The 27,879-nt window shown below is 37.7% G+C and overlaps 1 protein-coding gene across 2 annotated transcripts in view; it reads left to right on the forward strand.

The window, feature by feature from the left end:
• The window catches only part of LOC127420722 (retinoic acid receptor beta-like), a 220,973-nt gene that overhangs the window by 105,545 nt on the left and 87,549 nt on the right, over positions 1 to 27,879 (forward strand). For both annotated transcript variants that reach the window (XM_051663226.1, XM_051663227.1), the window contains exon 2: positions 14,897 to 15,045. In XM_051663226.1, the coding sequence (XP_051519186.1) occupies positions 14,897 to 15,045 (149 nt within the window). The remainder of the gene's footprint in view (positions 1 to 14,896; positions 15,046 to 27,879) is intronic.

Genomic DNA, 27,879 nt, shown 5'->3' on the forward strand with positions numbered 1-27,879 from the left:
CAACAGAAATCTGTAACTCTTGACACATTTCCTACTAAAAAAAAATCCTAAAGGAATGTATACAGGGTTCCTGTATAGGAATTGTTTTATAATTTGTATCCAATCCTAAAAAATTCAAATGGGAATTCTAAGAGAACTAAATAGGATTCTCCTGGATATACTCCTACAGATTTATTATTTGCATTATTTTGTTGATTCTAAGAGTCGTATTGTATAATGCGTAATCTTTATCAGAACTGTACTTGTAGTAAATGTAGGTAGTATTGGAATAATGACTCACTACTGGGCAATGAAAGTAAATCAGATGAGGAACAAAAGGACATTTTAAAATCATGAATGATTTTATTTAAATTACTTAAGATGTTCTACCAGTGGTGTTTTATCATTATGGGAATCATAATTGTCCCAAGGTGAACTATGTGTTCTAAAAGATCTAGTTTTGTTTTACATAGGAATCATATAAGACAATTCCTGTCAGGATCCTTCAGGATTGGTTCTAAATTATGATTCCAGAAATTCCTTAAAGAATCCTTCAGTTCTCATTCTTCATTCTTTCTAATCCTGTGGCAATCTAACAGTCAGAGCTGTGTGTGTGTGTGTGTGTGTGTTGAGTGTTTGAATCAGCAGTGCTGTGTTCAGTTTATTTTCCCCCATTGAGTGAATGGCCTGTAATGGGTGTGAGAGTTTCCTGTGTGACCCGCCGCTGGGTTCATCCAAAGGGTAATAGTTCAGCGAGACATTCTTGAACAGCACAGCGCACCGTTCCTCTCTCTGGCCTGTCTGTCATTGTCCTGTATCCCTCTAATGGCCACTCTCTGTATGTTAACATGCGGGAAGTCGCCTGGCCACTGCGCTGAGGTTTAATCGCCCAGAAAATGGAGAAAGACTCCCATGCGGTGAACGCCGCTCGTCACCAGAAAGAGGAAATGGAGCTCCCTTTATGTGCCCCGTGTGTCCGCAGGTGGCCTGAACTGCTCAGCTCTGCCCCGAGTTTCAAATAAACCACAGCAATAAGCCAAATGGAAGAATGATTATTTATATTACACAGATACTGTCTTTCCTTTCTCTCTGGTGTAATAAACAGAACAATAGAATAATGGGCTGTTCCTGCCTATAGTTTCACATTTACACCTTAAAGTCAACATGACATCAAAATTGACCCTATTTACTTTCTTAACCCTTAAATTCATGGATGTTTGACAAACATTAGTACATGCCTCAGGCTTTAGCGACCTGGCACTTATACAGTATGTATCACAAATGGATCTACAAAATGCCCAGATAGTGTCTAATTTTAAAGAATGTTTAAGACAATGAGAAAATAATAGAATATATTCTGTTATATTTTGCCGGTTTATTTTTCATATATCAAAGAGATGATGCAACAAATGATAAAATGGGATTCATTACTTCCACGCTGAAATTCTATGTTCAACTGGCTGTCAAACACATATTGACCTACTCTTAACACATAAGAGACACATAAGCTACACATATGTATTTTCTCAAGCACATATTGAGTCTAAATATGTATGTACAGTAGTTCAAATGTCAATAGCCATGTACTGTTGGTGTTACACTTGCTATGGTTTGCTACTTTGCTTTTTCGTGTTACAATACACACTACTCTTTCCCACTTGGAAAAAAGGAACACATATGTGAGAATGCTGTATGTAGACTGCAGCTCAGCATTCAACACCACAGTGCCCTCCAAGCTTAATGAGAAACTCCGGGCTTAGCTCGCTGTGCAGCTGAATCCTGGACTTCCTGTCAGGCAGACGCCAGGTGGTCAGAATGGGTAGTAACATCTCCTCATCACTGACCCTCAACACTGGAGCCCCACAGGGCTGTGTTCTCAGCCCACTCCTTTATTCCCTGTACACACATGACTGTTTGGCAACACACAGTTCCAATGCCATCATCAAGTTCGCTGATGATACGATGTGGTAGGTCTGATCACTGACAATGATGAAACAGCTTACAGAGAGGAGGAGCACACACTGACACACTGGTGTCAGGAGCACAACCTCTCCCTCAGCGTCAGTAAGACAAAGGAGCTTGTGGTGGACTTCAGGAGAAGAGAAAGAGAACACAGTCCCATCATCATCAATGGAGCACTGGTGGAGAGAGTCAGAAGCTTCAAGTTCCTCTGTGTCCACATCACTGAGGAACTCACATGATCCGTCCACACTGAGGCCATTGTTAAGAAGGTTCACCAGCACCTCTTCTTCCTGAGACGGCTGAGGAAGTTTGGAATGAACCGCCACATCCTCACACGGTTTTACACCTGCACTGTAGAGAGCATCCAGACTGGATGCATCACTGCCTGGTATGGCAACAGTACCGCCCTCAAATGCAAAACCCTGCAAAGGGTGGTGCGAACTGCCAGACACATCATCGGAGGTGAGCTTCCCTCCCTCCAGGACATCTATACCAGGCGGTTTGTGAAAAAAGCTTGGAGGATCATCAGAGACTCCAGCCACCCGAGCCATGGGCTGCTCTCACTGCTACCATCAGGCAGGAGGTATCGCAGCATCAGGACCCACACCAGCCGACTTCATGACAGCTTCTTCACCCAAGCAGTCAGACTTTTGAACTCTTAATCGCTCATGATCAACATATACCAGCACTGCACTTTATTAATCTCACACTGGACTGTCATAAATTATATTTCTCTTAACGACACACTGGCAACTGACTGTCAATACAACACTATACAACCTTACTGCATATTTATATATATTATTTTTATTGTATACTGTGTATTCTATATTGTGTGTATTGTATACTGTACATTGTATATTATTATTGTGTTGTGTGTAATTATGTGTATATTAGATATGTAAATTGTGTTGTGTAAATCTGATGTTTATTGTAAATTGGTATATGTCTCATCACTGTCATGACTGCTATGTTGCTCGGAACTGCACCCAACACTTTCACCCACTCTTGCACTTGTGTATATGGTTGTGTGACAATAAAGTGATTTTATTTTATTTTATTTGATATATATATTTTTTTTTTTTTTTTTTTTTTTTTGTTGTTAAACGATTCATAAGAGAAAGGTTCAGTAATACTATGTTCAGTAATTAAATGTATTAACATTTAATACATTTTAATAACAATGGAGGAAATGGTTGAAATTATTCACATTAATGAAGGTATGTCACCGCTCCACCACATTGAGTGGGAGTTCTTAAATAGAAAAAGAAAAAAGAAATCGGAGCCAAATTGCGTAAACTTTTGAAATCGCCTATTATTATGGCAGCAACAGGTTGCCTACGTAATCAAACTGTTATATATTAATGTGTATTATATACATTTATATATACAAATTAGAGCTTGCTCGACTGGTAATTTTTACTGAAGATTTCAAGAAATGACGGGTCAATGTCTACCTTATTAACATAACATTGACAGATTGATGGATATTTCAAAATGGTGTCTGTCATTTTGAGAGATAAAATACAAGAAAGAATACTATTTAAACCATATTGCGAGTTAATTTTCATTTGAATCATTTAGCATTTTACTGCAATTTTAACCATTCACTGTACATGGTAAATGCGTGGCTTCCCTCTCTTTCTCATAGAAAATGTTTTTGGCCGCAAATAAGAATAGTACTATTGACTTTTGATTGCAGAATTTTGGAAAGAGTATTGGTCAGAAAGCATCATTGAAAGTGTGCGCCAGCTGTGTTTAAGGAGAGCAGTAGCCCTCCACAATCAACTGCAAACTCACATTCAGCTCTGACTCCATTCTAGTATGACACGGCCACTTTTCACCATCCAATCAATTACTAATAGGTAAAATAATTTATTTTATTACAACAACAAAAAATCTCATTGAACATGCTGCTTCACTCAGATATACAACACATTACGGGGGTGAAATGGCTGTGAAATGCTGTTTATTGTTGAGATTCATCTATAGTTTTATTGTGGACTGCAGCTCTTTTGTGTTAGCATGGAAGAACTGTCTTGATTTACCTGTTACACTGTTAGGCATGTGGTAGTCGCCTTATGTGCTGTGTGAATAGACAATACGTCAGTGGTCATTGTGGCGTTCACTGATCAGAAGAGACGAGCACACAGACACTAGCAGCGACTCTCTTAGATGAATCTATTTAAGTGTGATTCAGCACAAGCCGTGGCAGTAATAGTCTTGACTTAAATGAAAACAAATGCCTCCTGCCCTCATTAATTCAATCAGGCCTCCTTCACAGAAGCGTCGCTGGGGAGATAGACGAGTGCAATCTGAGATCAATAACAGGTCATTCATCTTTTCAAACAGCCAATTCTCTATACTCAGAGAGAGAGAGAGAGAGAGAGACCATTCACTTTACTCAGGCTGGGTCCAAAAGCTGAAAAATACTGCATACAGAGGTAGGAAGGCATCAAGGCACGTCCGAATCCAATGTTGTACTCACATCCTTTCTTTTAAGATGCCTTCATTGGGTCAGCTTTTGAAGCAGGATAGAAGCCTTCGCTGCCTTTGATAGTCCACAATCCTGTGTGTTCGGCGGTTGTTGAAAGAATAGATATGCGTCTGATGGAGCGATTGAAAGCATTAATTAGTAGGGCTGTCAATTGATATATTTTTTTAATCAAATTATTTACATGTTGTGCTGATAATCAATTTAATCGTAATTAATGGCAAATCAATATTTGCTGAGAAATGCCCCAGAAGAAAGATAAGTAAAATAATTAAACACTAATATACAAAAAAGTTTAGCCACAAGACCAAAACAATATGTGTGTTAACATGATTTATGTGTGATAAAATTACTGACTAACCTTTTCTGTGTAAAGTTATATCCAATTTTACAACTTTGTTCCAATACAACAAAGACAATGCCAAGACAATGTCAACTAACCCTAAACACTAAAATGACTAAAAATGACAATTTAAACAACTTTACAGCTCAAATAATACATGAATTTTAACTGAAAAAATAATGTGTGCTTTTATAAAATTCTAAGCTTCACATTTCTGCCTTGAAACCCTCCAGAAATTGGCCCCATTCACTTCCATATTCACTGTAGTACACTGACTCAAGTCAAAAAAGCCCACCCCTATGTTTCTACGATGTTCTGGTGCTGAGATATGGGTGTTGCTATGCGGTTGCTTGGGTGTTCCATCTGGTTGCTTGACAGTTGCCAGAGTGACACTAAAAAGGCTGCTTACCCCCATGTCTCTACAATGTTCTGGTGCTGAGATATTGATGTTGCTATATGGGTGCTCTGGATGGTTGCTAGGTTTGGCAGTTTCCAGGGTGATCTTTAATGGCTGCTCACTAGCCCGTGTGAAACCAGCCAATCCCTATGTCTCTTTGAGTCATTTTCAATGTAATGGGGCGGTCAAACTAGGCTTTGAGTAAGAAAAACAGACAATGCAGTGAACCAGGATATGATGTCACGTGGGAGGGCTGCTGGTGTAAGTAAATAATACATCACAAATAACAAATAATATTATATTAAAAATGTTAAAATATATTGTCTACTCAGTTTCCTGTAACAATAAAACATGCAGCTTTAAAATATGTATTGTTTGTATTAAGCCAATACAAATTCACGGTTCAGAGTTCACCAAGCTTAACCTTTGGTAAGTAGCGTAGTAATATATTTCTTTGCATGTAATTTTCAGTCTCCCGCTTTCGGATATGTTTGAATGGGAGTGAATGGAGCTCGAAGTGTAGTGTGACCGCCCCTTATATTTATGGGGTATATTAGCTGGGGTGTTCAGAATGGTTACTAAGGTGTGGCTAGGCAGTTGCCAGGGTAATACTTAATGGTTGCTTGCTAGCCTGAGTCAAATGGGCAAATCACCAAGTCTCTACGACTATGTTAAGTCTATGGGTTTTTCGCCCGATTTTTCACCTGCCCGGCAAACATCGTACACCAGATCGCTTATAAAAGTCAGCATTTTTAAAAATCCCTAAATGAAGGTTAGAGCAACTTTAATAGCGGTGCCTCGCTAAAGCAAACATCACTAATAAGTAGGGATGTCTCGATACCATTTTGAGAACAAGTACGTGTACTGAAAATTCCTTTTCGGTATTCACTGATATGATACTTTTTTTTGTTTTTTTTGGCTTTATATTTTTCTGAATACTATATCAACTGTTTATTTAAGTTTTGTTATCAAAGTGATGTCAAAATAAATGAATCCATTAAAACTTTAATCAAATGAAAATAGAATAATTCATTTTCAAAATAATATTGTATTATGTTTAGGAAATGAAGTGCTTTTATTCGGAACTTCACAGCACAATCCAAAATACAACATTGGAGTTATTTTTGTCAAATAAAATGCTGCATAATTGAGTATCAGAGTTTGAGATATTTCTTAAATATAATACAATTACTATTGATTTATGATCATTAGTAGTATTAGTATTATAGTGAATATTACATAACTATTCAGCAGTGAAATCTTTTTTGTCATACTTTTTCCATTTAAATTTAGCTTTTATTTTGCAGCAAGCTTTTATTTTGGAGTGAAGCCCTTTCTGTTTCTGTGTGTTTTTGGAGGTAGCTTCTCAATTCTCACACTGACCCAATGTGATTATTATTCACGAAAGGCTGCTATTTATTTAAATAAATATGTAGTCTGTATGTGTCTCACTTTACAAAGTGAATTAGCGCTCTGCTCACTGTCATCTGCTATAAACAGAGCGTGTGATGCTCATGAAGGTGTTTTCCGTGTATGAGCACGCAACACGTGCAAACTATATATTTATCTGATTAAATTGCAGCCTTTTAATAATTTAATAATCTCACTAGGACATAGTGTGATTTTAATTTGCGCGCTGAATATTTATAGAATATCATTAGTACGTCAGATGGTACAGGTTTTTGGTAACAGAGCATTTTTATGAGCACGAGTACCAGTACATGAGCGTGGTATCGGACCCAATTCCAGTACAGGTATCGGTATCTGGACATCCCATCTCATAAGCATGTGAGATAATAGTAGTGATGCATTGCTAAAGCCAGCACCACTAAACATTTTCTTGGTTAAGTCTAAAGCTTATGTGAATTTGTTGTAGATCATTAGACATGACGTCATGGAGGCTGTATGAAACTAATGTCCTTACGAGGTGCCTTCATACACAAAACGTTGCCTGTGAAGTCACTGACTGTCAGGACAGTGAGGCAGCAAGACAGCTCTCAGACACAGCCATTGAGACTGGAGCTGCATTTACGCATTTACCCTGTTCATCTGGACTCTGATAAGACAGGATACATAATGCTTGAGTTCTGCTTTCCTTCTGGTCTGTATGTGACTGTAAAAACAGATTTATTGAGTTTAGTGTAATACAATGTATGTATTCTAGCATTATCTTCTCAACTACAGACTTTTTAATGATGTCTGGAAGGTGATTTACGCATTTGTTTCCTCACGATTAGACTGTTGCAGTTCTTTTTACGTGGGAGTCAACCAGTCATAATTATCTCGTGCAAATGGTTCAAAATGCTGCTACTAGGCTCTTGACGGGTACACGCAAGCAAGATACCATTTTCCCCATTTTAGTCTATCTTCATTAGCTGCAGGTCTGCTATTGAATTGATTTTAAGATCTTAATGTTTGTTTTTAAATCATTGAATGGGTTAGCACCATCCTACTTTTCTGACCTCTTGCACATACACTGATCAGCCACAACATTAAAACCACCTGCCTAATATTGTGTAGGTCCCCCTTGTGCCGCCGAAACAGTGCCAACCCGCATCTCAGAATAGCATTCTGAGATGATATTCTTCTCACCACAATTATACAGAGAGGTTGTCTGAGTTACCATAGACTTTGTCAGTTGAACCAGTCTGGCCATTCTCTGTTGATCTCCCTCATCAACAAGGCATTTCCATCCACAGAACTGCCGCTCAATGGATGTTTTTTTGTTTTTGGCACCATTCGGAGTGAATTCTAGAGACTGTTTTGTGTGAAAATCCCAGGAGATCAGCAGTTACAGAAATACTCAAACCAGCCCATCTGGCTCCAACAATCATGCCACGGTCCAAATCACTGAGATCACATTTTTTCCCTATTCTGATGATTGATGTGAACATTAACTGAAGCTCCTGACCCGTATCTGCATGATTTTATGCACTGCACTGCTGCCACATGATTGGCTGATTAGATAATCACATGGATGATTGTTGACAGGCCCCATTTCCACAGCCATCACTCCAACACCTTATCCTTGAGTAATCATGCTAATTTGGTTCTAGAAAATCACTTGCCATTATATCAAACACAAGCTTAACATTGTCTTTGTGTTTGTTTTTGAGTTGCCACAGTATGCAATAGACTGGCATGTCTTAAGGTCAATATTAGGTCAAAAATGGAAAAAAAGAAACAGCTTTCTCTAGAAACTCATCAGTCAATCATTGTTTTGAGGAATGAAGGCTACACAATGCTTGAAATTGCCAAAAAACTGAAGATTTCATACAAAGGTGTACACTACAGTCTTCAAAGACAAAGGACAACTGGCTCTAACAAGGACAGAAAGAGATGTGGAAGTCCAGATGTACAACTAAACAAGAGGATAAGTACATCAGAGTCTCTAGTTTGAGAAATAGACACCTCACATGTCCTCAGCTGACAGCTTAATTAAATTCTACCCGCTCAACACCAATTTCATGTACAACAGTAAAGAGAAGACTCAGGCGTTCAGGCCTTATGGGAAGAATTGCAAAGAAAAAGACACTTTTGAAACAGAAAAACAAAAAGAAAATGTTAGAGTGGGCAAAGAAACACAGACATTGGACAACAGATAATTGGAAAAGAGTGTTATGGATCTTAACCCCATTGAGCTTTTGTGGGATCAGCTAGACTGTAAGGTGCGTGAGAAGTGCCCGACAAGACGGACTTGTATGGCAAGTGCTACAGGAAGTGTGGGGTGAAATGTCACCTGAGTATCTGGACAAACTGACAGCTAGAATGCCGAGAATCTGCAAAGCTGTCATTGCTGAACGTGGAGGATTTTTTGATGAGAACACTTTGAAGTAGTTTAAGATGTTCTGAATTTTTTTATTTTTTATTGTAATAGTAATTTTTCACATTATTAATGTCCTGACTATACATTGTGATCAGTTGAATGCCACTTTGGTGAATAAAAGTACCAATTTCTTTCCATAAGAGCAAAATCTGTACATTATTCCAAAATTTTGGCCGCCAGTGTAAATATATATATGTATGTGTGTGTGTGTATATATATATATATATATATATATATATATATACACTACCTGTCAAAAGTTTTTAAACACTTGACTGAAATTTTTCTCATGATCTTAAAAAGCTTTTGATCTGAAGGCGTATGCTTAAATGTTTGAAATTAGTTTTGTAGACAAAAATATAATTGTGCCACCATATTCATTTATTTCATTATAAAACTAGAATTTTATAAAAAAAAAAAGTTTTTGAAACTGATGACTTGGACCAAATAATAAAGAAAAGCAGGCAATAAGTGCCCAACATAGATGGGAACTCCTTCAATACTGTTTAAAAAGCATCCCAGGGTGATACCTCAAGAAGTTGGTTGAGAAAATGTCAAGAGTACATGTCTGCAAATTCTAGGCAAAGGGTGACTACTTTGAAGATGCTAAAATATATCACAGTTTTTTTTGGGGGGGGGGGGGGGGGGGGATTTTTCCCCTTTTTCTCCTAATTTGGAATGCCCAATTCCCAATGCGCTCTAAGTCCTCGTGGTTGCATAGTGATTCGCTTCAGTCCGGGTGGCGGAGGACGAAACCCAGTTGCCTCCGCGTCTGAGACAGTCAACCCGCGCATCTTATCACATGGCTTGTTGAGCACGTTGCCACGGAGACATAGCGCGTGTGGAGGCTTCACGCCAACCACGCTCAATTCACCATGTGCCCCACCAAGAACAAACCACATTATAGTGACCACGAGGAGGTTACCCCATGTGACTCTACCCTCCCTAGCAACCAGGCCAATTTGGTTGCTTAGGAGACCTGGCTGGAGTCACTCAGCACGCCCTGGGATTCAAACTAGCGAACTAGCGAACTCCAGGGGTGGTAGCCAGCGTATTTTTACCACTGAGCTACCCAGGCCCCCAATATATCACAGTTTTGATTTATTTTGGATTTTGTTTAGTTACAACATAATTCCCATAGTTCCATTTATGTTATTCCATAGTTTTGATGACTTTACTATTATTCTAAAATGTGAAAAAAATTATAATAAAGAATGAGTAAGTGTTTCAAAACTTTTGACCGGTAGTGTGTGTATATATATATACAGATGAGGTTTTTAAGGTTAATGCTCCATAGAGTTTTAAAACAATAAAACCAACCTCCTTACCCTAAAACTAACCGAGAGTGTCAGAAAAACAAATGTTAGATGAAAACACAATTGCTGAGGCAACCACGTCATTTTATTGTGCTTCTATGACATTTTCAATTGTGTAAAATCTGTGTCCGTCCTAAGTACCACTGTTGTGGAGGCTGAGAGTCTGCTGTGTGTTTTGGTGGGTCATTAAGGGGTCACCATCTTAACAGCAGACATCCATGAATTCTAGTGCTGTTGAAAGTTTTATGAATGGTTAAAACCTCCTGTAAAAACATTCAAAAAAAGGCTTGCAAAACAGAATGATGTGTGAAATTGATCTGTTTTTTAGGTTGTCAAGAATGAAGAGCATTTTTAGATCTTCAGACCTCCAAACTGTAGAATCAGATGTACCTGGTCAAGGCCTCTTCAGAAAATGAGGCTGATTCAGCTTTAACCTTGTTTATCTGCACACACACAAACACTCTTTCACAACGTATTGATCTTATTCACTGACAATAAGCGTAGTCTCTTTATCCTGTTACTCTTTCAAACATGTTGTTTGTCCTCAATAATGTTATTGGCTAAACTGATGTGTGCAGGAGTGTGTTAGGAAATCATTCCAAGCAAACCTTGTATCTATGGCTCAGTGATGTTTAGAAGCCTGCTGTTTGATTTGTGCTGTCAGTGATGTGCTACCATGATGCCCTCAAGATATAACAGATTATAACTCAGACTAAACCCCACACAGACTCACTGAGCAGTTTATTTTGTCTTATAAACTGACTTAGAATTGAAAAAGCCATCAGCTAAGGCTAGGTGATATATTGAATATTTGGGTGTTTCTTCAACTTGGTGCACTTTTAGGACTGTGAACTTCTAAAAAGTAAAATTCTGAATCCTGAAAAAAATAATAATAATAATTCACCTCAACCTCACTAGTTTATTTGTCTACTAACAGTTTTTTCTGAAAGTCAAGGAAATTCCCATAAAATTAAAACAAAATATGTTTTAAATATAACCCCAATTCTGAAAATGTTGGGACAGTATGAAAAATGCTAATAAAACAAAAAGGAGTGATTTGTAAATTATATTCACCCTTTGCTATATTGAAAGCACCACAACTACACATTATATGATGTTTTACCTTGTGAATTATTATTTTTTGTTTTTTAAATGAACAGTAATTTCAAATCAGATGATTGCAACACACTGCAAAAAAGTTGAGACAAGTGCAATTTAAGACTAATAACAATTTGACAAGGTGAAATAACAAGGTGATGTGAAACAGGAGCTGTTAAACAGGTGAGGTAATTGTGTCATAATACTGTATACTGTATAAGGAGCCTCCAAAAACAGCCTAGTCCTTCAAGAGCAAAGATCATTCGAGACTTGTCAGTTTGCCAACAGATACTTCAGCAAATAATCCAGCATTTTGAGAACAATATTCCCCAAAGACAAATTGGAAGGATTTTGGGCATTTCACCCTCTACAGTGCACAATATAGTTAAAAGATTCAAGGAATCTGGTCAAATCTCTGTGCGTAAAGGGCAAGAGGAAAACAACTTCTGAATGCACATGATCTCTGATCCCTCAGACGTCACTGTCTTAAAAAACATAATTCATCTGTAATGGATATCATGAACATGGGCTTGGGATTACTTTAGTAAACCTTTGTTAATCAACACCATTCGCTGCTGCATCCATAGATGCAAGTTAAGACTTTACTATGTAAAGGAGAAGCCATACATCAACACTGTCCAGAAGCGATGCCGACTTCTCTGCGCTCGGTCTCATCTTAGATGCATAGTAGAACAGTGGAACTGTGTTTTTTTGTTTTTTTTTTGGTCTGAAGAGTCCACATTTCAAAACATTTTTGAAAAACAAAGCCGTTTTGTTATCTGGGCCAAAGAGGAAAAGGACCATCCAAGCTGTTATTAGCATCAGGTCCAAAAGCCAGTGTCTGTATGGGCCAGGGGGGTGTGTCAGTACCTATGGCATGGGTACCTCGCACATCTGTGAGGGCACCATTAATGCAGACAGATATGTATAATTTTGGAGCAACATATACTGCCATCCAGCACCGTCTTTTCCAGGGATGTCCCTGCATTTTCCAGCAGGACAACTTCAAACCACATACTGCCCAGATTTCAAGTGCATGGCTGTGTAAGCAGAGAGTGCGGGTTCTAGATTGGCCTGCCTGCAGTCCTGACCATCTCCAATTGAGTATGTGTGGCGCATTATTAAGCGCACCATCTGGCTACGAAGACCCTGTACAATTGTGCAGCTAAAGATTTTCTAAACTTAACAAACTCGTGTCTTCAGTGCCCAAATGCTTAATAAGTGTTATTAGAAGAAATGGTGATGTTTCACAGTGGTAAACACTCGACTGTCCCAAAGTTTTTGGAGCATGTTGCAATCATCTGATTTGAAATTACTGTACATTTTCAAAAAACAATGAAATTCACAAGGTAAAACATTATATAATATGTAGTTGTGATGCTTTCAATATAGCAAAAGGTGAATATAATTTACAAATCATCCCTTTTTGTTTTTATTAGCATTTTTCATACTGTTCCAACTTTTTCGGAATTGGGGTTGTAAAATGGCCAAGTCCTTTGTCTTGCTAAAGCTAATTTTATTCTTTTTAAAATTTTATGTATCCTAAATACACACAATTAAATAATATTTTCGCACTTTTTGCATAATTTTAACAAAATGACCACTTGATTGAGGAAAAAAAAATCTTCTCACAAGTGATATTTATCTAGATTTTTTATTTTCTTTCCTCAAACATTACTTGAAGAAACATCTATTAACAATATATTTATGCAGATTTTCCTGCCGATATAAATGAAAAAATAAAAAATAAAGATTTTAATTAAAATTCTATAAAGTCTTTGCCAGTTTTGAACAAAAATATTTTAATAGCATCTCTGATTTAACCCCTTATTAGCAAATTAGCGTTAGAATTGGGAGCTTTGGTTCATTTATGAATTTTGGTTAATTTTGAATTGTTTCAGTATACTTTTTCAACCATATTTATGGCCATGTCCACACTAATACTGTCATTTTTATTTGAAAATGCATTCATTTCACTACGTTTATGGCTCTCATCCATACTGGAATGGAAAATGCTCTCCCTAACTGCATACTTTGGAAAACGATGGCATCAAGAAACTGAAAACTTTCAAACTTAAAATGGATTAGTGTGGACATGGCCTAAGATTTAAACATTTTGAATCTACTTGGCTACAGGGATTGAAATGATGGTTGCTCTGAGTGAAAATAAAATCACCCTTATAAGCCATTTCACAGCAAAAATATTGAGATGTCCAACAAATATCATAAAAAGGGCTGAAAAATATATAGATAGCCAGAAATCTCAGAAAGCGGAATTTTATCTCTGAGGAAGACCGTGTCATGAAGGATTTGTTTTTGGGATTTAAATGGAAGCATGTGGGCAGTATGTTGTGCTGGGATGAATCGGATAATCTTGTGGGAGAGATAATTTCTGATGGAGAGCAGCGAGTGAATGAGATGGCTAACTGAGTTGAGTGTGGTGAAGTGCTTCAGATAAAGCTTTTATCAGCAGATCTGTGTGTAGCGGCGTGCAGTACACGACTACTAGTGCTGCCGGCGGATCCAATGATACTCACTACACATGACACATTCAAGATACTTGCCTGAAGTCTATGAGTGCAGTCACTGCTCAATAAACCAGCATTATCTCACCTGTGGTTAATGCTTTTAAGAATGTAGAAGACAAACCAAGATGACCTCAATAAGTGTAAGAAAATATGTAGAAAGTTAAAAGAAATTTGAATGCATGATTTTGGCATCAATAACCAGATTGTCTTGATGTGTGTAATTTATTCAATGTTAAAATATTTCTGTTGCCTTCAAGTCAAGGCTCTGATACACTCACTGGGAAGTTTTTCTTCATTCTTCGCTCAGAGCAAGAAAACACGTTGAAACAGCACATTTGGACACCGGCCTGCCCCGCTGGATCTGGCATTTAGAGGAGCATTTAAATATGAGACTGACATGCATGTAAAATATTAACTAGTGTGACTTTAAAATGTGTTATCAATGACTACATGCTTCATTACATAAACAGAATCCACACGTGATCAGTAAAAGAAGCCGTTGTAACCACTTAATGATTATTTAAGTAATAAACATGCAGCAGATAATGTGTCATTTGTCATGTTACCTTGTGCATACATGCCGCTAATGCTAATGCTAACATGCTATATGGGGCCATAATATGCATTGGCTACCCTCTGTTATTGTATGATTAATTTGATGAAAATAATCTGTGTAAGATCATGAAAACGTTTATATATATATATTATACTTGTTTATTAAAGAAAGACATTAATACTACAAAGATGTGTGTATAAAAGTCTTTCAGCTCTGCACTAAAGTGTATTCATGTTGACTGATCTCAACTGAGTGAAGAAATTAAAAGATGCTGGCCTCAAAGTAGGTGAAGCACACAACCCAAATTGATGTATTTCCCTCCATCTTGAATCTCAGGGATGGACTCTTCATTTATCCTTGTCTCAATCATGTTTTTTGTCTCTTTTCGCCCCTGCAGCCATTGAGACTCAAAGCACCAGTTCTGAGGAGTTGGTCCCCAGCCCTCCCTCTCCTCTTCCCCCTCCCCGTGTCTACAAGCCCTGCTTCGTCTGCCAGGACAAGTCCTCAGGGTACCACTATGGTGTCAGTGCATGTGAAGGCTGCAAGGTAAGCCTGCTATTCACCCCATCAACACCAAACTGAAAGCCAGACAATCAATATTCTGGTTTCCTCAGCTTGCACATTCTACAGCACGGGCCCCAAGTCTACTCTTTCAACAAACTATAAGGTTCACAGGCATTTGTGTTCAATTATTAACCTTATGAGGGCTATAGGACTCCAGTCAAAGCTAACTGATCTTGTTCAGGACTCTGCGCAAGTGTGAAGGTGGAGTAATGCAGGTCTTATGGGTTCCTGCATGAGGTCTCTTAACTGACTGTTACATTCACAGGTTTTGTCATGTGATGTCTTCTAAGAAAGGAGACCTACTACAGTGCAGGATGTTCGCTTAAGTATTGTTTTAGGGACTGGGTCATGTGCAGTTGACTTTAGGTTATAAATAAAATCACAGACTGCAATGATGCTTGAATGAATAGTTCAAGCGAATAGTCCAAAATTAAAATTCTCTCACCCCCATTCCAAATTTGTATGTGTTTCTATCTTCCTTAAAACAGAATAGCAGATATTTAGCAGAATGTTGATGCTGCTCTTTTTTGTACAATGAAAGTAGACAGTGGCTGTGAAGCTCTAAAAACAACATAAAAGTATAATTAAAGTAGTATATATGACAGCACATTGTCTTTTGAAGTCATGCAATAGCTTTGAGGAACAGACTAAAAATAAGTCATTTTTCACTGGAAATCTTCTCAAATGTAATTAAAGAGACTTGTTATGATAAAACATATTTAATAATTTATTGCATTGTTTATTTCTGCATGAAAATGATGACAGTTGTTTAGCTATCTAGTGATGGAAAAAGCTGAGACTATAATTTTAGGAACATAACAGTAAAAGGTTATATTTTAAAGTAACAACCTGTATTCAACATTCTGTGAATTAATTGTGGTCAGTGAGAGGAAGTTGGATTCGTTCTCATGGTGTGAATGTTGTAAGTTCTGGAATGTTTGGAATGCCTTAGCCTGAGAAGAGGTAATCTCTCTCTCCCCCACTTCCCAGTTTAAGATCCGAAAACATGTAAGAAAGTGGAAACCAAAATTAATTAGTTCATTTGAGAATCATTTAACTCTTAAGCTTTACTTCAAACTTATCCCTGCCAATGGAACTAACTCAACAAAAGAATCCATCATTAGTTAAACATTAAATCCATGTTTCCTAAAGAAAAATTTGGGTGTTGAAGACTTGAATAACCACTTGGTTCTAAGAATAAGACTAATGTAATGGCTATTAGATTTACATATAGAAATACACGCTCGTTCCGGGCCATGCAGAGAGAGAGAGAGGGGGATCAAAAATAGCAAATCCAGGCCAGTCTGCCTTTGAATGGGTGACATTACGGCTTCAAAGGATTAGAACGGGGATTATAGGATCTTTCTCTGTCATATATCTGTCCCTGTGGGCACTGCGTCATTGTAAGGAACTTGTTCTATGGTTGAACTTCACAGAATAATAGGCAGAGTCGAGAGCACTCTAACGCCAAAGGGACTAAATACACACTCAAACGCACAGTGCATACTGCAGAGACATGTTTTATTGCTGAAAAAGATCAATGCTTCAAAGAACATGTTTAGTGCACCATGTGTGACTGTTTGTGTGTGGTTGGATACTATATGTTGCATCTGGCTGTCGTTGAATCCTGGATATATAGTGACAGAAACACATGCGAACATCCCACACACTCCAGTACATCATGGGATGTTCACACTTGATTTCAAGCAAGCTAAATTATTGTGTATTGTGTATTGAAATATGATTCATTTGACCGGGACGTGGAGGTTAAAGGTCAAGTTCACCCTCCAGAGCATCTCCACGTATCCCAATAGAAACACTTGTTTTTCAAATGTCTTGTTATTTTCTATAGAGCGCAACAATGCCCGCCCAATCTTTCAACTGTCTTGGTTCCAGAAGTATTTTTCACAAAATCAAAACATTTCATAAAACCACTCATAAAAGAGCCATGAACCAAACACAACATTACAAACTCGGACAAAAAGACAAAGGTCTTCTCAACGTCTTTCATGAGGGTATGATCTACAATCCCATGAAGCACTGCAACTTATGTAATACAATTTTAAACCATGGAAATATAAATGATTATAAGTATAGAAACAGTAAGTTTTTAATAGGGATGCCCCGATATGGAATTTCTGGGCAGATACCGATAATTGATAATTCACAGCTCATTGTGGCCGATACCGATAACTGATATTTAAAAAAATTATAATAAAGTTTTCATTTGTAATCATTCAACCTAAAACTGCTTGCTAATTCATTAAAAGCTTCTCATTTTAAAATAGGTGTCATTTAAAAGCTTGGAATTTGGACTGCTATTTAAGGTTTGACGGATGTAAAATGAACCATAAATGTGCCTATATTACAGATGTATGCTGATTTAAATGAGAAATAAATTACAATGCACTTGCATAAATGATGGTGCCTGTTTATAAAGGTGTTTCTGGTAATCCTGGTGACTCGCTCACAGAGAGAGAATAATGAACTTCAAACAGCTGTAATGAATTAAACCAAAATGAGGCGATAAACTGCATGTAACGAATATTAAACGACAAAACAAACCCTAATCTCTGTATACATGGTGTATTATTAGTGGCGGCAGCCGGACTGCGAGTGCAGCGGTGGTTTGTGTGTGTTATGAGTGTGTGTGCTTGTGCTTATGCACGTCTCATTCACAGACGCTTGCTACGGCCCTCATCTGTGACAGTTCCACTGTATAACTTGTGAAATGTGCCGTTTTAGGTTGAGCTTGGACTTGTTTTAATCAATACTGCGATGTAAGTAACAATGTGCTATTTCCCACATTCTGTTTGTTTCATGAAGTAATAAATGAAAACGATAGCCCCCATGTAACATTCATACATACATGTTTATTGCATTTCGTTTATTGCCTCATGAAACAAACAGAATATGGGAAATGCCATCATTACTTACAGCCCCAAATCAACGTAACAAGGTACAGAGATGTTGAAATAATCCTCACAGGGCAAGATGAGCATGGCTCTCACTCACACAGCTGTGTATGTGCATGCACACTGCCGCTTGAGATGGCCCGAGTCTCTGCCTGAAGGAAAGACAGTCAGAGAATTTCAACCGCAACTAAAGAAACCTTAACAATTTATCAGCGAAAATATCGGAGGTAATTCCATTATTGGTGCGATAATTATATTTTGATTTTCTCGGCCCAGTATATATCAGCCACAGATATATCATGCATCCCTAGTTTTTAATATTGTTATTGTTTAATATCAATAGAGGTATATTGTGAGATATATTCAGATATACTGTGTACAAATACTGTATGTAATAGAGGTGTAATGGTTCGAATTTCTCATGGTTCGGTTTGCATCACGGTTTAAGGGGCATGGTTTCGGTACGGTTCAGTATTTGCTATGTTAAAAAAATAAAAATAAATAAATAAATATTACTGCCAAATCCAAAGAATAATCTATTTGGTAAACACTTCAACAGGTTTGCCCTTAAATAACAATCATTGTTTTAAAACAGTAACCATAGTTTAACCATGACATCTGTAGTAAAATCATAGTAACCACAATATAAACATGGTTACTGTCATGGTTACAATATATAGTAAAATCATGTTTACTATATAGAAACTACAGTATTACTGTTATAAAACCATGGTTAATTTTTGTCAGGGTTCTTAACTAAAAAAAAAACATTTTCTCAAATTACTAAATTAAATTTCACTTAATACCTGCACTAATACGCTACATGCATCAACATAAAGTGCACTTCAAACTCATCTCAACATATTCAATATTCAGAAGCCGTACATCACTATAGAAGGAATAACCTTGCTATTAGAATGCATACGAGAAGGGATGTTGTGATAATGCTGCTTGAGTATTTTAATACTCCCATTATTTTTAACACCCCAAATGCTTTAGTTACTGTTTCATGTCTGTCTAATTTAGCACTAGAGTGCTTGCTTAAAAATGGAAGGGAATGTGTGCAGTTTTGTCTCACCTGCAGCTCTTTCCCTGGGTGATGTCGGTGTTAATGATTAATCATGTATCAATGTATTTCTATAATGGCATTTTAATGCCATTAATCAAAGCGCATTATTGACGCTCACGATAGATTACAGCCACGCGAGTAAACAAGATGATTTTGCATGCACGTTTTAAACCCTCACGCGCTTTATTAACATATATTACCAGTATACGGCACTCGCGCTGAGCGATGTCTGCAAACAGTGCCTGTTTTGTAAACCTTTTTTGTCCATCGCTGTTGTAATTGTCTGCAAAAAGAAAATGTTCCCAGAAAGGAGAAATGCAAGGGGCTCATTTTCTCCACTTGCCATTACACACAACTGTGCAGAACTGTAACGTCATCAAGTTGACCCACGTGAATCACAGGCGGAGCGCGTATCCATCTACAGATCCATTCAGGTGCATTAGCGGAGGCTGTAACTGTGCCTGTCTGTTTGACGCTTTGTTTTCTTGACCAAACTTGTGCTCCTGATGCGTCATTAAACATGAGGTGAACCGACCGCAGTGTCAGTGCTTACCAAACCATGGCTGGCAAACGGTACGGTTCGTTTTTTTACCGAGAACCGTTACACCCCTAGTATATAACTAGTTTGAAAGTGTAGGGAGAGCCACTCGACTGCATCATTCACAGTGCATCATAGGAGTGGACAGTTGCTGCAGAGCTCTTTTGGCGCACTTTGTTTGCCTATATTTACCTAGAATTTATTTGTTTTCTTCAAACATCACTTGTCTCGTATTTCATCTCAAGCATGCTTTTTACTGACGCTTCTGTCCACTAACATTAACAAAACTTTATTAGGTGCAAAATTGTTTGGTGTGGTGTTAATGACTCCACAAATGTGGGACTGTTGTAATTTTTGAAAAATTGATAGATGTAATTTTCACACAATAAATATTGAAATGGTTTATGTTTATTTCACGCTTTTTTAAGTGATCATAGTTGTAATAAGTTGTATTTTATAATGGATTTTAATAGTTTAATATTGAAAGTCTGGGTCTAGGACAAGACTAAAACAATCAAATCTATACATACAGTAAAAGGCATTTGATTCCAACCCTAACCCTAACCTCCATATAACACAAAGAAAAAAGTTTAATAAAACCAACCCTTTTGACAAGAATGGGCCTGCAGTTTAAGAAACATTCATATATCGTCCATCAGCCTTCCTCTCTAGTTATCTGTATCGGCCTTTGAAAAACTTGTATTGGTCAAGCACTTCTCATAATGCATCTGATTCTTAATTCTCTGCCTCATTGGCTGTGTCTCCTTTGGAAGGCTGCATGCTAGGTAGGATGCGTCCTTTGAAGGCTGCGGTATACCGAGCGTCCTCCTTTAAACAAGTCTCGTTTAAACGAGACGGCCTTCGTAGGACAAACAAAAATGGAACGTAACATGGTTGCTATGACAGCATGCCACTCTTTAACATACGCGAGCGCTTTGAGTGAGAAGGGAACAAAGTCCTTTTAGAAGGGAATGTATGAGGTACATTTTAGGAGAGTTATAATGATGTAGAGAGAAAAGAAAATAGATTTTACAGGTGTACTTTTAGTGTAATACTTTATTTTAATTATATATTACTATAATTATACATATTATATACTCGACACCCATCTACTGAGGTACTTCAATGTGGGATTAAAATTACTTGTGTTTGAACATCATATTTACGGGCAAATTGGCGTCATTTTTTTTAGACATTTCCGTTGAAGCAAAGAATTGTGGGTTGTGAGTGCCCACGAAGGATACACCTCATGCATCCTCCGAATTCCCGTGAAAGAATGTCGCATTCGAAGTGTCCTATTCGCTTTTCTGAAACGAGAAAGCCTCGATGACGTATGTGGCCAACAAATGCGACCTCCGGAGGACGCAGCCTTCCAAACAAGACACAGCCATTATTTGCACACATGAAGTCAATAATATTATGAGCAAGAGCCCAAAGACACATCTGATGCATGCGGCTTTCTTCAGCATCTGTTTAAGGAGCAGAAAATCTGCTCATCTGCATCATTTGACATGGGTACACTTTGTTTGATATCGGGTTGGAGATCTGATTTGAATTGGTAACACTGCGGGGAAACATATGGCTGAGCATACGTGTATGCTTATGCATACGGAAAAGACACATCTCAAACTAATCCAAGTAAAGATGGCAGGCTCGCTGCGGTCTGTTTGCTTTGACTCTGTAATCCGTTATGACATTGCCATCTTTTTTGTGTCCTCTGTCTTTATGTGGGTTTAAACTTTGACTGTCCCTAACAAGTTTTCAAAAACTTTGAGAGATTCATAGAAAAAAGGATGCTTTGAATCCTGTCTTTGAGATATTACCTTGAAATATACCTTTATTCCCAAATTACTTCAAAAATAACTGAACTAAACTGACCATATGCTTTTTGCTCTGCAAGACATAATATATATTGCAACAACACCTTAAAAAAGTGTTATTTTTATTTATTTCTAATGCCGACCAACATACAAAACATTGACATTTCAATTTAGAACTGTGTAACTCTCAGGAATACACAGTATTCATATGTTTTGCACCATTTTAGAGGAAAGGATTTTATCATAATGCTCTTTAGGGTTTACTTTAAGTCATAAGCACAAAAACAGTCTAAAAAATTACAGACGCAAAGCGCTAATAGGCTGGATCAAGCAATTTAATTCTGAGGTTTTTCTCCGGTTATTCCACCGTCTGCGTCCTATATTTTAGTCCAGTGTTTCCCAGCCACTGTGCCGCGTGCAGCACACTAGTGTGCCATGAAAGATTGTCAGGTGTACCGTGGAAAATTATCAAATTCCACAAAATAAATAAATGCATGAAAGAAAATTATAATTTCAGGGATCCAAACTCCTCACCTTTGGGAGAAATTCGCCGTTTTGAAACCATAATCGCTCACTTTTGTGATTGTGAAGAGCAATGATTAATGTGCAAAAGTGACTGATATTTCCACGCGTTAAGGGTCTTTCACATGACTCGCGTCAGCGCTGCAGAATACATTGAAGTGTATGACGTGACGTCACTTTACACCAAAGTGTTTTTCACACACACGTTTTTGCTTCACCAATAATGTCTTTGAGAGAAATATTTAAAAACTGTCCAAATGTGTGAAGAGACATTGAATGTCTCATAATTTCTTTTAATTAAATATTACCTTATCGTTTACGAATATCAGAGACCCCAGTTATTGAACTAATTTAAATTCACCAAGAAAACGCTTAGACCTAAACATAAACGAGTCCTTTTATTACTTTCTGTTATCAAAGCAACTGCAAGCTTTTTTTCTCTCTTCCAAATACATGTTTTCAATGTTTATTGTGCACACCTCCCGCTTTTTTAAGTGGCAAACTCGTAAAATCACCCCTCTGTGACGCTTTCTGCAACTCTTGTCATGTGGAGGGCAATGCGGTGCTTGACGCTGGCGTTGAACGGAGCGTTGACGCCTCAACTCAACTCATGTGAAATGAGCTTTACAATGAAAGAACATTATTGAAACTCAAAATGATTATTATTTGTCTATTATTGTGGTCTTTTCTGATAAAAGCCATGCTCAGCCGTTTAAATAGACTACTGTAGGAAAATGATACCGTAGATCTGCTTTGTGTTTCTAATTCTTATACTGAAGTCAGTAGATTTGTAGCCATGCCAGTTTTAATAAAGGAGAAGGTAAGGACGTTATTGAAACTCACTATTATTTGACTATTATTGTTGTCTTTTTGAATGAAAAATAATGCTCAGTCTGAAGGAAGACTATAGATCTGCTTTGTTCTTTTAATGTTTAAACACTATGAAGTCTCTTGGTAGATTTCGGTCATGAACGACTCAAAATGATTCACTGACTTGCTCATAGCCCATAAGACGCTCATTTGTCGCCACCTAGTGACATTTCCAGAAGGGGTCGCTGAACTAATCGCAGAAGCAAGCCTCACCAAAATATTCTTTATTTTGCAGCTAATTCTGCACAATTGTAAACTGGAATAAACATGAATCACTAAAATAGCTGGAATTGGTGCTTTTAGCTTATTCTTTAAAAATGTTTGTGGACCAGTTCGTGGACTTACCTTTTTCACCCCTCATGAGTTTGCATCCCTGTAATTTGTTGTGGCATTGCAAGAACAAATCTACAGATTAGAAGAGAAGCAAATTTGTTGTTTTTTCATTACCCATTTAGCGCTCTTGCCACCTGTGACCTCACACAGCGTAACCTACCTATGTGACTTGTTTTTTATTTATTTTATTTTTTTTGCATAGCCGAATTTCAAACATTACAAGTAAAAACGCTACTAAGACGGACAGAAAACATGGACAAGTTCTTGGAAAAGGAAAAATATTGACGATGGTTAGCCTATGTGGGATAGTGGTGTGCCGTAGAATTTTTTAATCGTTATAAGTGTGCCGTGGCAGAAAAAAGGTTGGGAAACCCTGTTTTAGTCCATTCTCTCAAGCACCAGCAATATAAACAAAGACAGCACATTCATAAGAGGCTGGTAGTGTAAATGGACTGTATGTAATGAATTAGTAGAATATAAATATAAATTTTCCAATTTTGTGCATTAACTGTGTCCTTGTTGAATGTCAGGTATATTTCTATGACAGTGACACACTCCTTTTATATGCTTGGAAAATGTGATTCTCATCAGAATTTGGATGTATGCTCCATTAAATAACAGAGAATGTAACTATTATTAATAATTTTCATCTACTGACATAAAAATCATAGTGATTGTATTGGCACACAATTCACTTCTATCGGTCGATTTTGATTTTGAACAATACAATTGTTTATTGAAACATGGAAAAGCTAAATTCAAATAACACCATATGAAACTAAAATATAATCGAAATAATGGCGTGGTAAAAACAAATCCAAACATTTTACGCTCTCCATCTTCTTTCACCGGCACCTTTTGTAGTGACAACAGGTGGAAAAACACCAAAACAAATTATTTCATAAATATAGTTGTAAATATAAACATAATAATAATAATAATAAAAAGAAGAAGAAGAAGAAGAAAACAGTAATTGAAAAATAAACCATGACCATACTAATCTCATGCATTTTTGTTTCATAAAATGGTTATCGTCAGAGACATAATTCGATGTTCCACTATATTTTTACAGTTTGGACATAAACTTTATTACCCCCTGCTGGTGGACTCTCCAAACTGCAAATGCAGGAACTGAGTTTAAACTTTGCTCTGAGATCAGAACCCTGAATCAGCAGAACAATATAAATATTACAGCATTAAAGTAACACCAGATGACTACACTCAGATTCCTCAAGGCCTCATATACAAATAAGGAAAAGAGAAAAGCAATATCAACTAGATGACTTTAACTTAAAAGTCCCCAGCTAAACAATAATACCAGTAAAATGCCACTATTTATCTAAGAAAATAACGGCTACGTTTCCCTGGAATTAATGTATTTTATTTCAGCAGTGGCCATGCAATGAGTTGGCAGCTGTACACTACTTTGAGCGCGTTTCACTCGAGACGAGCGCAAGCTGTCGGTTGTCAGTGGCTGTCCTGAGGAGAGATCAGACCCGAGGTGCTAGAAAGCTGTTCATAAAAAGTTTCACTGAGAGTTATGTACGGAACAGACAGAGGGTGTGATCCCGTGAAGGGCGACAAAAGAGTGCAGCTCCATGGCGCGCTAGAGAACGATGCCGCACATGTCTCCGTAAAATTGCACATGAAACTGATCAAATATTTATAGATTTTTAAATATTTTACAATATGTTTAGTTCAAATTATGATTCTTTAGATTTTTAGCATTTTAAATTGATTATTGACCAACACTAACGATTCTCGAGTCAAAAATCCTATTTCTAGATTGATGCATATAAATCGACAGGATTAAAAATTGATGCATCGAAAAAACGAGTGCATCGTTACATCCATAGGTAGTAAAGTTTAGGTTCCTGACAATAACTGTTAATACTAGCTTTAAACTATCTGTGTGTCAGTAGATCAATATGATAAATTATACTTACATTCTCTATAATTTAGCAGAGCTTACATACAACTTGTCCTGATGAACACCACATTTCCATGGTAACAGTACTGTTAGCAAAACTTCATGGCCATGCCCACTGACTTTGTGCTTATGACATGTCACATAGTGCTGCACTTAAGACATAGAGCTCTTAAAATAGGGCCCATAATGTACATGTACAACTTCCCTTGGATATCATTTGAACAGAAAGAAAATGCAGCCTGACAATGTGTAAAGTGAAACAACTTTTAAAGAATACGAGCCACTCTGTCTGTTTGCATAGATCTACATAGCCATCTCAGTGCCTCATAATGCTGACCTACACTTAACTACATTTCTTCTCGAGAGGGCATATCAAACTCATGATTTCAAAATGACTAAAGCTACTTTATATCTCTCATACAATTAAGTTTTTAACCTGGTCTCATGATTTTTACATGGCTCGTTGTTAAAGGTGGAGCAAGCGATTCCTGAGAAAGAATGTTGATATTTGAACTCAACAGCCAAACAAACACACCCCTTCCTTCGGTGCTCCTTCAGAAGCTCCACCCCCCAAATTCATGCACGTGCATTGCCAAGGAATAGTGTTGTTTGGATTGGTCCGATCCACTTTGTTTATTTTCCCATTTACAGAGCCAGGGCTGAGTACAAACACATGATTTTGTTTCCGCGCAACAGAACAGACAGCTAGCGGACCGTGAAAAGATATTCGTGGAATTTGACAAGAAGTATATTGCATTAAAATGACTTACACCACCTTTAAAGTTTCCTGATGAAAATTAACACTGATCTTAAGAGATAAAATTTCAGTAGCTGCCACCACCGTGCTAGGGTGGGCTACTGAATGTTTTTATCATCTTGTAATGATTTGAAAAGTGCCAGTACTTATTGACAGGTTATTGACAGCAGCATAATGATGATGATGCGATACACTACCACTGTCAGTTACATACTCGTTGTGATCAGACAGTTTGGCATTGTGTCAGATCCATATCTCTCTTTGGTAAGTGCCAAACCGCCACACACTTACAACCAAGGTTTTCCCACCGATTCGTTTCATCAAACTTTAATGTCCTGTCATGCCACTGTGCAGACACAGTAGAAAGTGGTTTCATGTTTCGTTATTGTTCCCTGAGCTCCAGTGGTAAATGGTTTCTTTAAGCATCAGAAGCTTTTGTTCGGTATGCTGTGTAATTGAGTCTGATGGGGCAGTTCCCATCTGTACAGGGGTCTTTGGGGTCCGTCACTGATATCTCCAGTCCAGTCCATGAAGGTTAGACCCCTGGAGGCCTGTCATTTCATCACAATGAATACTTTGATTAGTGGTCAACAAGTATGGGTTTTTCATTGGCTAATTATTAAACTATTTAGGACTTTGATGCAGAAGATAACTATGAGAAATTGAACAATTCTACACAGAATTATGTAAATACAGGATCTGCACTGACTTTCTCCTGAGCTATAAAGCTGTGCCAGCATGTCTGGGTGTCGTGCATCTGGCAAATCTTAACTGCCGTAAAAACAGTGGGAATCTTGGGAAAGGCACAGTGAAGCTCATCTGTCTTTGTTGTTAATCAGATAAACCCCCAAATTAACTCCTCTCATGACTGGCCATTTGCTGAGGGACTACTCTTTTCATGATTGCCAGAGAAACCTAATGTTGGAAACCTAGTGTTCTTCAATATAACCAACTCTCCACATTTAAAACTATTATACTAATCATGAGGCAGGTTGCCAGCTCACCAGCTCACATGAAGCTTCATTCATGAACAGTTGACATGGACCTTGGTCTTTTCTGTTTCACTACAATCCAAATACACAGACATGTGTAGGATTATACTACAAATATGGACAAATGCATCCTATGCAGATGATAACCCTGAACAATATGTTTTTCATAACGTGTAATGTATTATCCATGTTAATACTAAAAAAACTAATTAGTAGGAAGTTTTACATGCATTATAACTGAATTATAACTGTAATTTAATAAGAAAGTACAAGAGTTTGGTATGTAATTGATTGTCTCTTAAATTCCAGAATGATGGTGTGAAGTATTTTTGGGTTATTTGCAGTTATAGTTTTCTTATGAAATTCATGATTAAAATGTTCACTTTTTGAGCGGGAAACTGACAAACCTTAGAACAAAGGCCATAAATTAATTATCTTGAGGGGAGGACACTTCAACCATGGGCCCTCTGAAAAGCCACATCTGATTGGTTTAGAACCTCTTTGGGGTGTGAACAAGCCGGATGGGTTAAAAGACCAGCCTGGACAATCCCCTCAGTTCTTCTCTTGCGCCACACGTCCATGTCCACTTCCTCTTCAGCTCTTCATACTCCGGGCTCTGGCCCTCATGGCTTGCTGCCTCGCCCTGGCATCCTTCAAGTTCTGTACCATGTAGAAGTCCAAGAAGGCTCGGATGCCAAGGTCCGAGAAACTTCTCTTCTCTGTGCTATGACCCACACACGTGACGGGAGTCACGAGTCTTGCATGCGGAAGGCCTCGCTTCAAAGCCCACCTCATCATCCATCGACGCAACAGACAACAGACATCCATGATCTTAACAGAAGTTCAAAAACATAGACAAAACGAACTTTCTTCAAAGAGCCAAAAAACGCAATGCAAGGAAATGCAACGACACACAAGTACATCTCCAGACTTTTGCTGAAAGTGTTGGTGTATTATTTAAATACTTTGGGTAATCCGATTGCAAATCGATTTAGACTCAAAGAAGTATCAATGGTTCTTAAGGCATTGTCTACAGACTCCATAAAGTTCCTTTTCTCTGTATAGATAAT

This window comes from Myxocyprinus asiaticus, chromosome 30 (genome assembly GCF_019703515.2).
Source record: "Myxocyprinus asiaticus isolate MX2 ecotype Aquarium Trade chromosome 30, UBuf_Myxa_2, whole genome shotgun sequence".
In the NCBI taxonomy this organism is placed as follows: Eukaryota; Metazoa; Chordata; class Actinopteri; order Cypriniformes; family Catostomidae; genus Myxocyprinus; species Myxocyprinus asiaticus.